The sequence below is a fragment of the Pelophylax lessonae genome, assembly GCF_965119305.1.
Source record: "Pelophylax lessonae genome assembly, chromosome: 4".
Taxonomy (NCBI): Eukaryota; Metazoa; Chordata; class Amphibia; order Anura; family Ranidae; genus Pelophylax; species Pelophylax lessonae.
The window spans coordinates 591922202-591934854 of NC_138771.1; the positions used below are offsets into that span (position 1 = coordinate 591922202).

Consider the following 12653-nt stretch of genomic DNA (forward strand, 5'->3'; position numbering starts at 1 on the left):
AAAATAATTTTCATTTTAATGTCATGATCTCCTGGGAGGGAAGGATATTACTAGTGAAAATATTAAATACATGAACATATTTGAACCATATATACCCATACCTAGCAAGACTTTTATAGCAAAAACAATAGTACAGAAAACTTTGCCTGTACAATGTCAACGAAAGAGTAGAAATAAGAGGTAAGGGAATGAGATATACTGTATACTAGCAAAAGTGTGCCTATTCATTAAATACTCAGAATATGGAAAGGTGCACCACTGCTGTGAGGGACAACACGAATGTAAATTATTACAGTGGCAACAGCATTGGTTCATTAGTGAGCAAATTGGGAGCATCTAGGAGAGGTGGTGAGCTGAAGTGGAGAGGATGGGGTCAGAGTCGGGATTGGTGTGCAGGTGTAGTGTGGAGGGAGAAGAATAGGGATCAGCTGCGTTGGTTAGAGCATGCAGGATGGAGGCCTGGCATGAAGGCGCAGCTGCACTGTTACTATTGCGCTTGCTACAGGTATTGGCACCATTTTGACTTATACCAAAGACTATACACTACTCAGAGAATGAACCTGGCATTTAGTGCTGCTGATCTTCTCTAATCTGCAGTGATACTTACAGTTACTGGCAATCAGCTCCCAGCACAGGAAGTCTTTCATCACTAGTTACTTATTTTTGGCTCCTACATGTCACTTGATCTACTGAAGAAAGCTGCAAATAAGTCATTAGCGATGGGAAACTTTCTGTGCTGGGAGCTGCTTGCTAGTATGTGTGAAGATCATTCGAAGTTAGAATAGATCAGCAGCACTGTCACTAAATGCTGGGTTTAGGTTCTGCTTTGTATGCATGTACAGCAGAACCCCATAGACTTCTATCAAGCCTAGAGGCAGATCCATCTCCTGGTCCCATAGAAGTCTAACTAGTTCTACTCACATGCACAGGCAGTGGGGAGTAGTGAACGCAGTGACCACAGGTCAACATTGTGTCCGAATTCTGGTGGACTTGGTATCTTAATAGATCTGAAGTGAGGTGGATAGGAGATCCAGAGAAGGGAAAAGACACATGATGAAACCTAAAGGCAAGTGCATGAAGATGCCTCAAGTGGAGAGGGGAGAAGGTTATGTACAGAGCAGACTTTCCACTTGGGGAATCTCTGCAAGAGTGAGACAATAAAGGGGTATACAATTTATAATTATAGTAAATGGGATAAAATTAGATTAACAAAAGTCACCTATTTAGGGCACCTATTAAACACATGACATAGCTATTAACAAATGATGAGACTTATAAATATAACTAAGCTTATTTACAGTACTAAAGGAGGAGTGATGTCCTGTAACCCATACCTACCAATCAACTACCATCTTTTTGCATCTGAACGTTCTCTGGCTGATCAAACTTGATACCTCAATGTATATCATTGTCCATTAGATTACTAAAACAATAACAGTTTCTGGATATTAAAAAGAATATGGCACCTCCTATGAACTTAGTTCTGTTATCCCAAAACACATTGATCATTAGTCCTGACTATCTAGTTCTTAGGTCCATTTAAGGATTCCTAACCTTTTTTATTTATTCTGATAATACATAGTGAGCATAAATATCCATCAGTATTATAATATCTACAATCACATTGTTAAGCACCTCCCCTATATCTTTCTCTTTGGATCATAACCTTATCATCCCAGCTGCACCTGTATTTTAGGTAAACTGCACTGTTTTGGACTTGGACCTTTTTACACTGAAGAACCCTTTGAAATAATATACTGGTCTTAGGAACCTTGCCACACTTGCCAAAAAAGTTTATATCTTCAACCTACTGTACATTACCATGCTCAGTTCGTTTTAGTTACAGTATACAAACTACCTTCTAAGGAAAACCTTCTAAGCCTGGTGGCTAGGGGGAAGCAGGTCATTTTGATTGGTGGTCACAGTCGGGCCCTTTAACCTTTACAAACAGCCAAAGAAATAATATGCCAGTTAGTGGCTACATACCTAATAGACAAGAGAAGAGGATCTATTTGTCCTCTGCTGAGTAACATTGGAGCATTACATACGCATGCACCATTAGGTACCATAGGAGATCACTTTGCCTGCTCTAGAGACACCTCTGGAGGAACCCTGGTTGAGAAAGGCTGGATTAAAAGCTGATTTAATGTAGGCTAACATTTAAAATAGTATTTGAAAATGTTTTTCTATACAGTTTCAGTATGGTGGTGATTCCAGGGGACAGACTGTGTCATTTCAAGAAGCTCAGGCACAATCCATCTTGCAGCAAGCTAAGGTACAGAATTTAGATTTATTTTGACCTACATAGAAAGCACGCACTCCTATTAAACTGATCCATTTGATGCTTGGATTGGATTTAATTGTAATATGGTTTTTCTTGTAAATCTGATGTTTCCATTCCCCTTCCCAATCATATTGAGAATTCAGAGTTGTATTTGAATGTGGGGCAAAGATGACAGGGCTAGATATCCAAAACACTCAAATTTTACTCATAACCTAATACGTATGTATTTCTATTACCGAAAAAAAAAAAACATATTCTACTACAAGCTGATTAACTAATATTTAGTATGTAGAAAGCTTTTGATATTTATTTTACTGAAGCTTCTTTTATTTACCATTTTAGCTGGCTATGAAAGGTCCACCTGGCCCAGTGGGTCTGACAGGGCGACCTGGTCCCCTCGTAAGTATATTCCATAACTATTTGCACTGCATAAAATTATCTACCTATTTCATCACTATAAAATAAGTAGTTCCAAGTTACGGCTTTGTAAACCTCACAAATCATTAAATATGGTTGGCATTTATTGAAATATCTCCGTTAAGGTATGTAATGTAAAAGAAATAAAATCATAATTCATACTGAATAGGCTCAATGTGAACATTAACATGTAGCTAGTTATAACATTTTCCATTTTCCTTATACATGATGATTTGTAGTTTTTCTCAAAACTACATAACATCAATGCTAACATGTCTCTTGGTATTTGTAATTATAGCTTAGAATAAGTGTTGTTTTTTTTTTTTCTAGGGTCCTTCTGGATCGCAAGGTCCAAAGGGTGATTATGGTGAATCTGGCCCTCCGGTAAGTCTTTACAAACTTTTACTGTGTGCTATTGTAGCTGGAATTGGATATTTTATATAGGGTGTCATTGTAACATTATTCCTACTGTCTGTGTCCCTCTGTGGGTGGGAGAAGCAGACTCTATGTCACATAGCTCCTCCTGTCTGTGTCACCTTGTGGAGGGAATAACTGACTCCATATCACATAGCTGAGCTTCTCCTGTCTGTATCACCCTTTGGTTGGAGGGATGTAAGCCATGTCACATAGCTCCTCCTCTCTGGGTACCCCTGTGCTAGGAGGGACAGATTCATGTCACATAGGTCCTCTTGGGTGGTGTTACACTGTGGTGGAAGGGACAGACTTCATGTCACATAGTTCATTCTGGGTGGTGTCACACTGTGGTAGAAGGGAGAAACTTCATGTCAAATATCCCTTCCTGGGTGTTGTCACACTGTGATGGGAGGGACAGGTTCCATGTCACATAGCTCCTCCTGGGTGTTGTCACACTGTGATGGGAGGGACAGATTCCATGTCACATAGCTCCTCCTGGGTGGTGTCACACTGCGGTGGGAGACTTCATGTAACATAGTGCCTCCTGTTCGTATCATGCTTTTACACAAGGTTGGATTTAAATTTAATATTATTTTTTTCTTGAAAATTTGCACATTGATTCCTTTCTGTTAATTTAATATATACAGGGTCCGCGTGGCTTTCAAGGAATCATAGGTCCCCCAGGAAAAATCGGTAAAAGGGTAAGTATTAGGCAAGAGAGAAAATATCCTGTTTAACTGTTTCTCTTTTCATATTTGTGTCTTGTCATCTTCTATAAAATTTCTTATGCATTTTCATTATTTTCCCATTTTCATCTTACGTATGTTTTATTAAATTTCATCCATTTTCTCTTTGGTTTCTTGACTTCCTATTTATATCTATATATATGTAATGACATACACTGTGTCATTTTTAATCGATTTCACTTTCAACTATCTTCTTTATTCTATAAGTTGTACTTTTCCCATGCAAGTGTTATTTTATTTTTGTTTCAGGGACGTGGTGGAGCAGATGGCGGTCGCGGTGTGCCTGGTGAGACAGGAACTAAGGTGGGACAGGATTTTTTTTGTAAGAGCATTAAGAATATTCAGCTTTTCACTGGGAAAAGAACAAGGGGTCAATACAGTTTTTAAAGCTGAAGTTTAATACAGTTGAAATTCTAATGGTATCTCCAGCTTTCACCATTGGAAAGACGTTCGCTGAGACTGAAATGCTTTCATCTGATCTTAATTTCTGGAGTCAGGAGGAGTTTTTCCTCTTTACAGCATTAATTAAAGTGCAGCGTAAATTCACAGCGCTATATACTGTAAGTCCCTGTAATAAATAAATAAATAATACATTTGCTGGCTTTTTTATTTGCTTCCCCTAAAGCAAAACCACAGACATCAACATTACAGAAAAGAACCACACTGGACACTTTGTTGTCTCTTTTAAAGTTTATGGTGTATAAATTGTGATCACCTTAAACCAAAATAAGGATTTCTAATAACTATTTTTTAACCCCAAGCTCTTGCCTTGCACAGCACTCAAAGAGCCCTAAGCACCAGTATACTTCGCTGTGCTAATACTAAACATCTTAGTTGGCTCAAACATGTTTAAATTCACTAACTTTGTAAGTTTAGCTTTGAATTTTCCTTCTCCTTAACTTCATATTATCAGATTACAGTATTGGTAGTACAGTGCTGCCAAGAACTACAGAGGAAAAAGTTTTGGGGTTCCTTTTTTCAGAAGATTACAAAATGAGTAAACAGTGTGGACAAACCATGGGAAAAGCGAATAGAATTCACTAGAGGGTATCACTAGAGGGATCAGTAAGAGGAGGGAAGACATCCTGATTCCCTTATATAGCTCTTTAATTAGACCTCATTTAGAATACTGTGTCAAATTCTGGAGATCTCACTTATAAGAAGGTATTGAAATGAATGCAGAGACGGGCAACAAAAATAGTGAAAGGTCTGGGGTGAGGGATAAAACATTTCAGGAAAGACTTTAGGAACTCAATATGTACGTTGTACAGCCTTGAGAAAAGGGGAGACATGATTGAAATCTTTAAATACATTAAAGGGCACGTCCACTCTAACACTAAAATTGCTACATCTACAGGCATCCACGATCTAAGATAAATCTATCTAGCCCTGTAAAGAAGAAATCAGTACACATAGCTTTTCTGAAGCCACTCCGGTCCGGTCCCACGCTGAGCTGTCAGTGGAAACTTCGCTGTGGAGGCGGGTGCAGAGGAGGCAGCAGACAACAGAAGCCCCATATTAACTCTATGGGTGACATTACTTCCCATTCATTTCACAGCCATTGTGAGCTGTGTCCTCTGCAGAGCTTCTGCCGCTGCGGACCAGACCGGATCAGCTTCATTAAAGGTAAGTATACTGATTTCTTCTTTACAGGGCTAGATAGGTTAGTGTTAGATCGTGGATACCTGTAGATGTAGGGATTTTAATGTTATGGTGGACTTACCCTTTAAGGGTGTGAATAAAGTGCAGGAGGACAGTATTTTTAAGATGAATCGTAGATGCCTGTAGATGTAGGGATTTTGAAGTTTGGGTGGACTTACCCATTTTTAAGATGAACCTAAGATCAAGAACATGGGGACATGACCTCAAACTAGCAAGAGAAAATTTCAAAACTAATTTTAGATAGTATTATTTTGCTAAAAGAATAGTTGATGCATGGAATAGACTTCCAGCAGAGGTAGTGAGTCAGTCAACAGAATGGAACAGTTGGATTTAAATATGCTTGGGATAAACATAGAGCTAAATGTTGGAATCAGACAGAAAAATGTAAAACGAAAAACAATCGGGCAAACTCAATGGACCACTTGGTCTTTTTCTGATATCACTCTTCTATGGTTCTATATTGGAAATACTGCCCTCATGAACATTATTCATGACTTTGATGCATATAAAATTTTAACTAATATGTCATCCCACTCCCTTCTTTTCTCAAAATACAAATTTCCCAGGCTATGAAAGAGTTTGAGTACAGTGAGCATGAGATGGTGGAGAACAGAGACACACTGGTTGGGCACATCTTGTTTTGCTGCCTCCTGCCATAAGAATATGGTGGACGCCCTTGAGAGATTTTCGGTACTCTCAGCATGCACTGACACCAGAAAGGCAGTGCCATTTAACATCTCTGCTCACAACCTACAGCTGTTAGAAGCTTTGTAAGTTATTGGCTTTATACGCCCAGCAAGTTCACTGTTTAATCCAAGGGAAAGTTTTATTTCTGCTAGAAACTCATCCCTAAGAGATAGTCAAATGTATTGCATCCCTCTAAAGTAAGGCAGTTCAAAATCCTTCAAAGTAACTGTTTTCATTTTTCTTCTTCTGTACTATTCCTGATAATTGTTTTTATTTTATATCACATAGGGGGATCGTGGATTTGATGGCTTGCCAGGACTTCCAGGAGAGAAAGGGCACAGAGTAAGTCCAGAGGCTAATAATCTGAAGTGATCTGCTTATAACTTCTTCTATTGTTCCAAAGACATGGTAACGCTTGACTGAGATTGCAAGCATAAACATATGAGCCAGTTTCTGGCTTGCAATATGGCAGCCACAATGTCAACATGGCATGAATCATGACAAGCTTGTTCTTTTCTCTGCCACAGGGAGATGTTGGGAACCAGGGTCTTGCTGGGCCATCTGGAAAAAATGGAGAGAAGGTAAGATAGTGTACAGAGAAAATATCTTGAATGAAAGATTGTATACACAAACAGTTGCTTGGGGTTAGTGTGAACATAGTTAGTTGAACCTGCAGTGCAGTTAGTGCCCTGGTCATTTAAATCACCCACATTCTCAGCATAGTGCACTAAAAAAATTACATGATTCATTGCTGGCATCTTTTCCCCTTGAATATGGAGAAAAGATTCCTTGAAAGATTTTTCCATTATAAGAATAACCTTGGTAGATTAACACATTCTGTCTAATACTGTACTGAAAGAGTAAGAGAGTTTAGTGACTCATTTACCTAAAGGACTGTTTTGCTTTCGTCTAGTAAGGGTACTTTGCATTATAAGCAAGGAAACTCAGACCTTTGCAGTGTATTAGTGTGCTTTTACTACACAAAAATGCTGTTCATACAAACTGTTACAATTAAAGGAAAAACAATAAAGACTGCTAGATATGCATACAACAAACAAAATGCTACATATTTGCTAGCAAATAAGCAGAAACTATGGTCTGTAAACAGTAGAAATACGCTTAAACGTTACTTAACTCAGATTACAGTGGGTTCACGATCTCCAAAGGCAACAAGGACCCCAGGCTTAATCTATAAGCAGTTTCTGGAGATCAGGGGAAAGGGTCTTTATGTATAGCTTCTTCTGGCTGGTACAGATCTTCCTTGGTGTTAAGTCCTTATGGAGTTCTCTTGTCCGCTTATGCCATTGCCCTTTTATTTGGAAAGTTTACCATCACCACATCGGCATGGTACCTTTCACAATACTGAGTTTCAACGGAAGAAACATTCTTTAATTCGTCCTCTAGATGGCACTTTTGTATCATACATGCCATAGGTCATATATGCCAGAAGGTCAAGCTATTGTTTGACTACTGTTACAGAACAATAGACTTATGCAACGTCAACTGAAATATAACAATATTATCCATGTTACCATTATATACAGCAGCATTTGTTTGAGAAATTCACTCAAAGAATTAAAAGTAACCTGATTCCTGTTTCTAAGGCAAACTGCTTAACAGATTCTTCCATGTACAGTACAGTCTGAGTATAAAATCATAAAACAAACATGTATTTATATCAAACGCAACACAAGGACATATGGCAAGGTGACAGTGAAAAAGATGGTTAAGAGTTTGTAATTAGGGGATAGAGAAAAATTATAGACAATTTTTCTCTTCTAAAAATGTTGTAATAGTGTGGGGAAGGCCCTTTTCTGTTCCAGAATGACTGTGCCCCTGTGCACAATGCTTGCTCCCTAAAAACATAATTTGACAAGTGATGGGAGGAAGTCAAGTGGCCCTAAAGAGCCCTGACATCAACCCTACTGAACATCTTTGGGATAAACTGGAATGCTGGCTGTAATCCAGGTCTCCTAGCCCAAAATAAGTGCCTGGCCTTTACAAATGCTCTTTTAGCTTAATGGGAACATATTCCGAGTGACACACTCAAAGTCTTGTGGAAAGCCTTCTAAGCTGCTATACCCTCCAAGGAGGGGAGGGGGGACTCCATACTGATGCCTGTATTCTTTGAATGTGGCGTGATGGTCAGGTGGTCACAAACATTTGGCAATAGGCTGTAGTAAATACTATTTTATTTAGTTAGCCCTGCTTTATAGTAACAAATATGACACAAAATGGAACTTCAGGATAACATATGTTGATCTTAAATAGCAGTATCCTGAAATCTATAAAATATGTTTAAATAAAAAAGAACACCACTTTACAGTATGTATTTGTACTGTTTGCAAGTTTGTAATTAGTTCTAATTTCTTTCAGGGTTCTCCTGGACCTTCTGGGCCTTCTGGTTCTCCCGGAGAAGCTGTAAGTATCTTTATCTCCTCTTGCAAGAGTGTTTCCAATAATGTTATGTTTTTGTTAGTTATTGTGACAGGAAGTCAGGTAAATCTGTGAGTGTTGTCACAGATAGGAGATACACTTCTGCTTGGTTTAGACAATTTACCAATTACTATAGGGTGTCGGCTGCAAAGCCAGCAGGAAGGTTTAAGGAAGTTGAAAAACCTTCAGCTATTTAGAATGAGGAAATTAAGGCCTCTATAATTTGTCCAGAGGAAGCCTATTGAGGGCTGCCTCCTGAAGCTGTGTGAGCTGGGGATAGGAGAGCAGTCAGATGTATGTCTCCTGAAGCGATGTGCGCTGAGGAGGATAAAAAGACTGAAGACTTCTCAAGGTGAGGTCTTGGATTGTTTTCTATGTGAAGAGAAAAACAAAGGAATGTTTTCTTTGTGAAGAGAAAAACAAAGGAATGTTTTCTATGTGAAGAGAAAATGAACTATTTCTATGTGAAGAGAAAATAAATGGACTATTGATGGTCTTCTGTAGGATCAGCAAAGTCTGACCAACAGTAGGTTGGGGACAGACTCCTTAGGTAGGTTCCTGTGTGAGAAGGTAGCCGCCCACAGTGGCAAGGATTTATTTTGTGTTTTATTTTATTTTTGATCTTTTGATGCTTGCACTTGTGTGAAGAAAAATTGCAAGAATAAAACCATACACTGTTGTTTGCAACCACTTCTCGGCTATCTCCCTGTGTAACAAACCCAAAAAGGGGTCATCCACACCTGCCACCGAGCTGATCCCTCACATTATACAGTACATTTTAGAAAAACTGAGAATGTATAACTAACAGTACGAATCTCAGACATTATTATCTCTGGTCCACTAGTCTCCATAAATAGGACAGGAATCCTATTTAGTCAGTACCAATGGCACAGTACAACTAAATGTCGATGTTAGATTACACTAGCATAGAAGTAATTTAGATACAAAATTGGTCATCCCAGTACATTATAAGGGATGAAGGCTTATACTTTATATTTCAATGCAAATTCAGTTTAATTTATTAAAAGGTAATGAACCAGTGTAAAATACTTTGTGTAACCCAATATGACTTGCATTACGTTCAAGAAACATTTTTTTTCTAAACACATATTATATATCTGATAAGAAGTAAATTAGCATTGTTTTTTCTTTTAGGGTGCACGGGGCTTGGTTGGTCCACGAGGTCCTCCTGGCCCACCAGGTCAGCCAGGTGTAAGCGGTATTGATGGAGCTCCAGGTTCAAAAGGAAACCAAGTAAATAGACTGCTTATGTCACAAATTGCTTGTGCTTTTTTTACTGCTTCTTGACATTCATGGATGTTTAAGTATATTGTCTTGGTCATGAGTAAGGGTCTGCGTGGGGTGGTAATCAAATGCATACATTTATAATTTCCTCATACCTACCTCCAGTTTTGTTGAGAAAAGAAATCCATCCAGATCAGCTACAGTACAGTAGATATGTATTACAAAGATTTTGGCAAAGCCCATTTTAGACCCTTGCCTACTTCTGGTATAGAGACATTCCAGTGTACCCTCTGAACTCTTTTAAAATCGTAGAGGATCTGCCCTGATGATAATCATGTGGTTAGTCCCAAGGTTGTAATATTATACTTTCCACCCTCAACATTCTGTTATGAATATGCAGCACTCCTTGCAAGCATCTCAGTGAAGGTGAAACCCCCAGTGTAGTAACCCTGCCGAAATTAACCACAAGATCAGTATAAATGTCTGGGAAATGACTTTAGTAAGCTAAAAGTCGGAGCAAGGGGATGAGGATCCTGGGAAATCCTGTATACTAACTGGCTACTGATATCACAGTTGCAAGGAAGATTAATTCAAATTTTTTTGGCAGTGATAGAAAATCATAGTAAAATGGAAAGTTTACTATTAAAGAAAAGCTCCACTTTCCCTAAAATGATATAACATATGTAATTGCCAAAAAGCTCTATTGGAATTTAATTAACACCCTGAACTTCCTATAAGACTAAAGTGTTCTATGTTTTGGGGGAGGGGGAAAATTGAGCTTCTCTTCGTGATATTTTCATTAAAAAACATATTTTTTTTTTGTCAATAAATTTTTATTGAAGAACGTCTGTTACAATTAAAATGGAAAATCACATAGACATAACAGCAATGTGCCATTAAAAAAATATTTAATCATTTAAATATTACAACTCTACATTTTAAAGCAGTAACAATACCAATAGCAAACATTTATTATATTGCAATTCATAAGGTAATGGCTGCATTCGTTTTCTTTTTTAGGCTTTCTTTCTTCTATTTTCATCTGAATGATCTGGCTAGTAAATCTGTTGTTTTTGAAAAGAACAAGCTCTCCTGCAACCTATTGATTTTACAGGGATGAGACAAACCATTTACCCCTGGCAGGGGTGCTTACAATGATCAGCTTTTATTTATTCATGTAAAAACTTTATCCCAAAAGAAAAATGTTTGCTGTAACTGCCTATAAGGCCTTATGCACACTGGGCATTTGCCCACCTCTTCTGAACGCCTTTTCTCCTTGCAGGAAAATGTGGCCAAAGCCATGTTTTGTGTGCACTGAGCAGTGATCACCGCAGGTAACTGCTAACTGTGCAGAGAGTGGTGAATAGTTGCGGCCGCTAGCGACCTGTCCTTATAATGAACAGGGCCAGTGACCCTTAATCACCGGTGTGAATGTAAACTTACATTTCCAACAGTTGTTGAAGAAATCACTATAAGCTTTCACAGCACTTCCTATGTATAGACCAGGAAATCCTCTGCCAAACTGAGTGTACTCAGTGGAGGAGGGGAACATTGCCAGATATATTAGGTGCACATTATCTGCTTAATTAAATTCCTGCAGGGTATATCTAATACATTATTGATCCATTATTGACCAGGATCAGCCAGATTTTTGCAACCAAATTGCAACCATTCCTCCAAAAATAAGGCTGCTTGTGTCTATACAGGACATAACAATGAAAACTCAGCAAATTAGACTGTGCATGTTTATGCCATAATTCTACAGAACGATCATATAATTGCCATGTCTTCATGCTATTGTTTATATACTGTATATATTGTTACCTTAACTTTTCTGCATTCAATATATTTTTATAAAATGCTGTTTCCTTTTAAATCCAATAGGGCATTCAAGGAGATAGTGGACCGAATGGGCAACAAGGAAATCCAGGGCCTCATGTAAGAACTTGGAGAATCCAAGAGATATATTCAAGTGTCCATAGCAATTGAGTTACAATGAGCAATTTCTGAAAATCCTGTTATATGACAAATTGATTTTTCCTCCATTTATGAGTCATGTCTTTAGTGTTAGGCTTCCACCTTGGCCTAGCTGGCAAGGCATTTATGATACATATGTTAAAAGCTCTTCCATTTCCCTTTACAGGGTTTGCCCGGACCTCAGGGGCCCATTGGAATGCCAGGGGAAAAGGTGAGTCCAGCCACCCATGAAAAGTCCTTAATGGAGGAAACAATTTATATGCAGATAGTTTTGTTACTAGTGTATGTCCTGAGACTCCTGATGAACTTTTTTTTAGTTTTGGATAGAATAGGGAAGAAGTACAACCCAATGCAGGTGCCTGAAAATCTTCAACAAGGACATAGGGACTTACGGAGCAATAAAATAGGCGCTCTAGCCTTCCCCTAATCCACTAAAAATAAAACATATTTCTCTGTTCCCGGTGAGGAGTTTCCCTCAAGATTTTCCCTCATTTCTACCTTGTGAGACCATTGTCACCAGGAGAGGAAGTAAATTGTAATCTACCCGCAGACAGCAGTAAACACGCAACAAGGGTTCAGATCCTTTCCCACTCTGTTAAAAACTAAAAAGAAAAAGCTAACAAGTCTTTGTTCAAGAAGATAGACTTTAAATTGTATCAAATCAACAACTTGCCTAGATGGTTACCAGTTTCAAGCCCATGTCAGTTACCGGTTAGAAACAAAAATATGTTCATGCCCTGCTGGCTTTAAAGTCTTAGTTATTTTTCTATAGAAAGGCTTTCGTC

General features: G+C 38.4%; 1 protein-coding gene across 1 annotated transcript in view; it reads left to right on the forward strand.

Annotated features, from left to right (window-relative positions):
* The window catches only part of LOC309553561 (uncharacterized protein), a 309714-nt gene that overhangs the window by 229450 nt on the left and 67611 nt on the right, over positions 1-12653 (forward strand). Inside the window, exons 13-23 of the mRNA XM_082254829.1 lie at positions 2195-2275; positions 2627-2683; positions 3032-3085; positions 3763-3816; positions 4111-4164; positions 6499-6552; positions 6738-6791; positions 8587-8631; positions 9802-9900; positions 11776-11829; positions 12035-12079. Coding sequence (XP_082110955.1) covers positions 2195-2275; positions 2627-2683; positions 3032-3085; positions 3763-3816; positions 4111-4164; positions 6499-6552; positions 6738-6791; positions 8587-8631; positions 9802-9900; positions 11776-11829; positions 12035-12079 — 651 coding nt within the window. The remainder of the gene's footprint in view (positions 1-2194; positions 2276-2626; positions 2684-3031; positions 3086-3762; positions 3817-4110; positions 4165-6498; positions 6553-6737; positions 6792-8586; positions 8632-9801; positions 9901-11775; positions 11830-12034; positions 12080-12653) is intronic.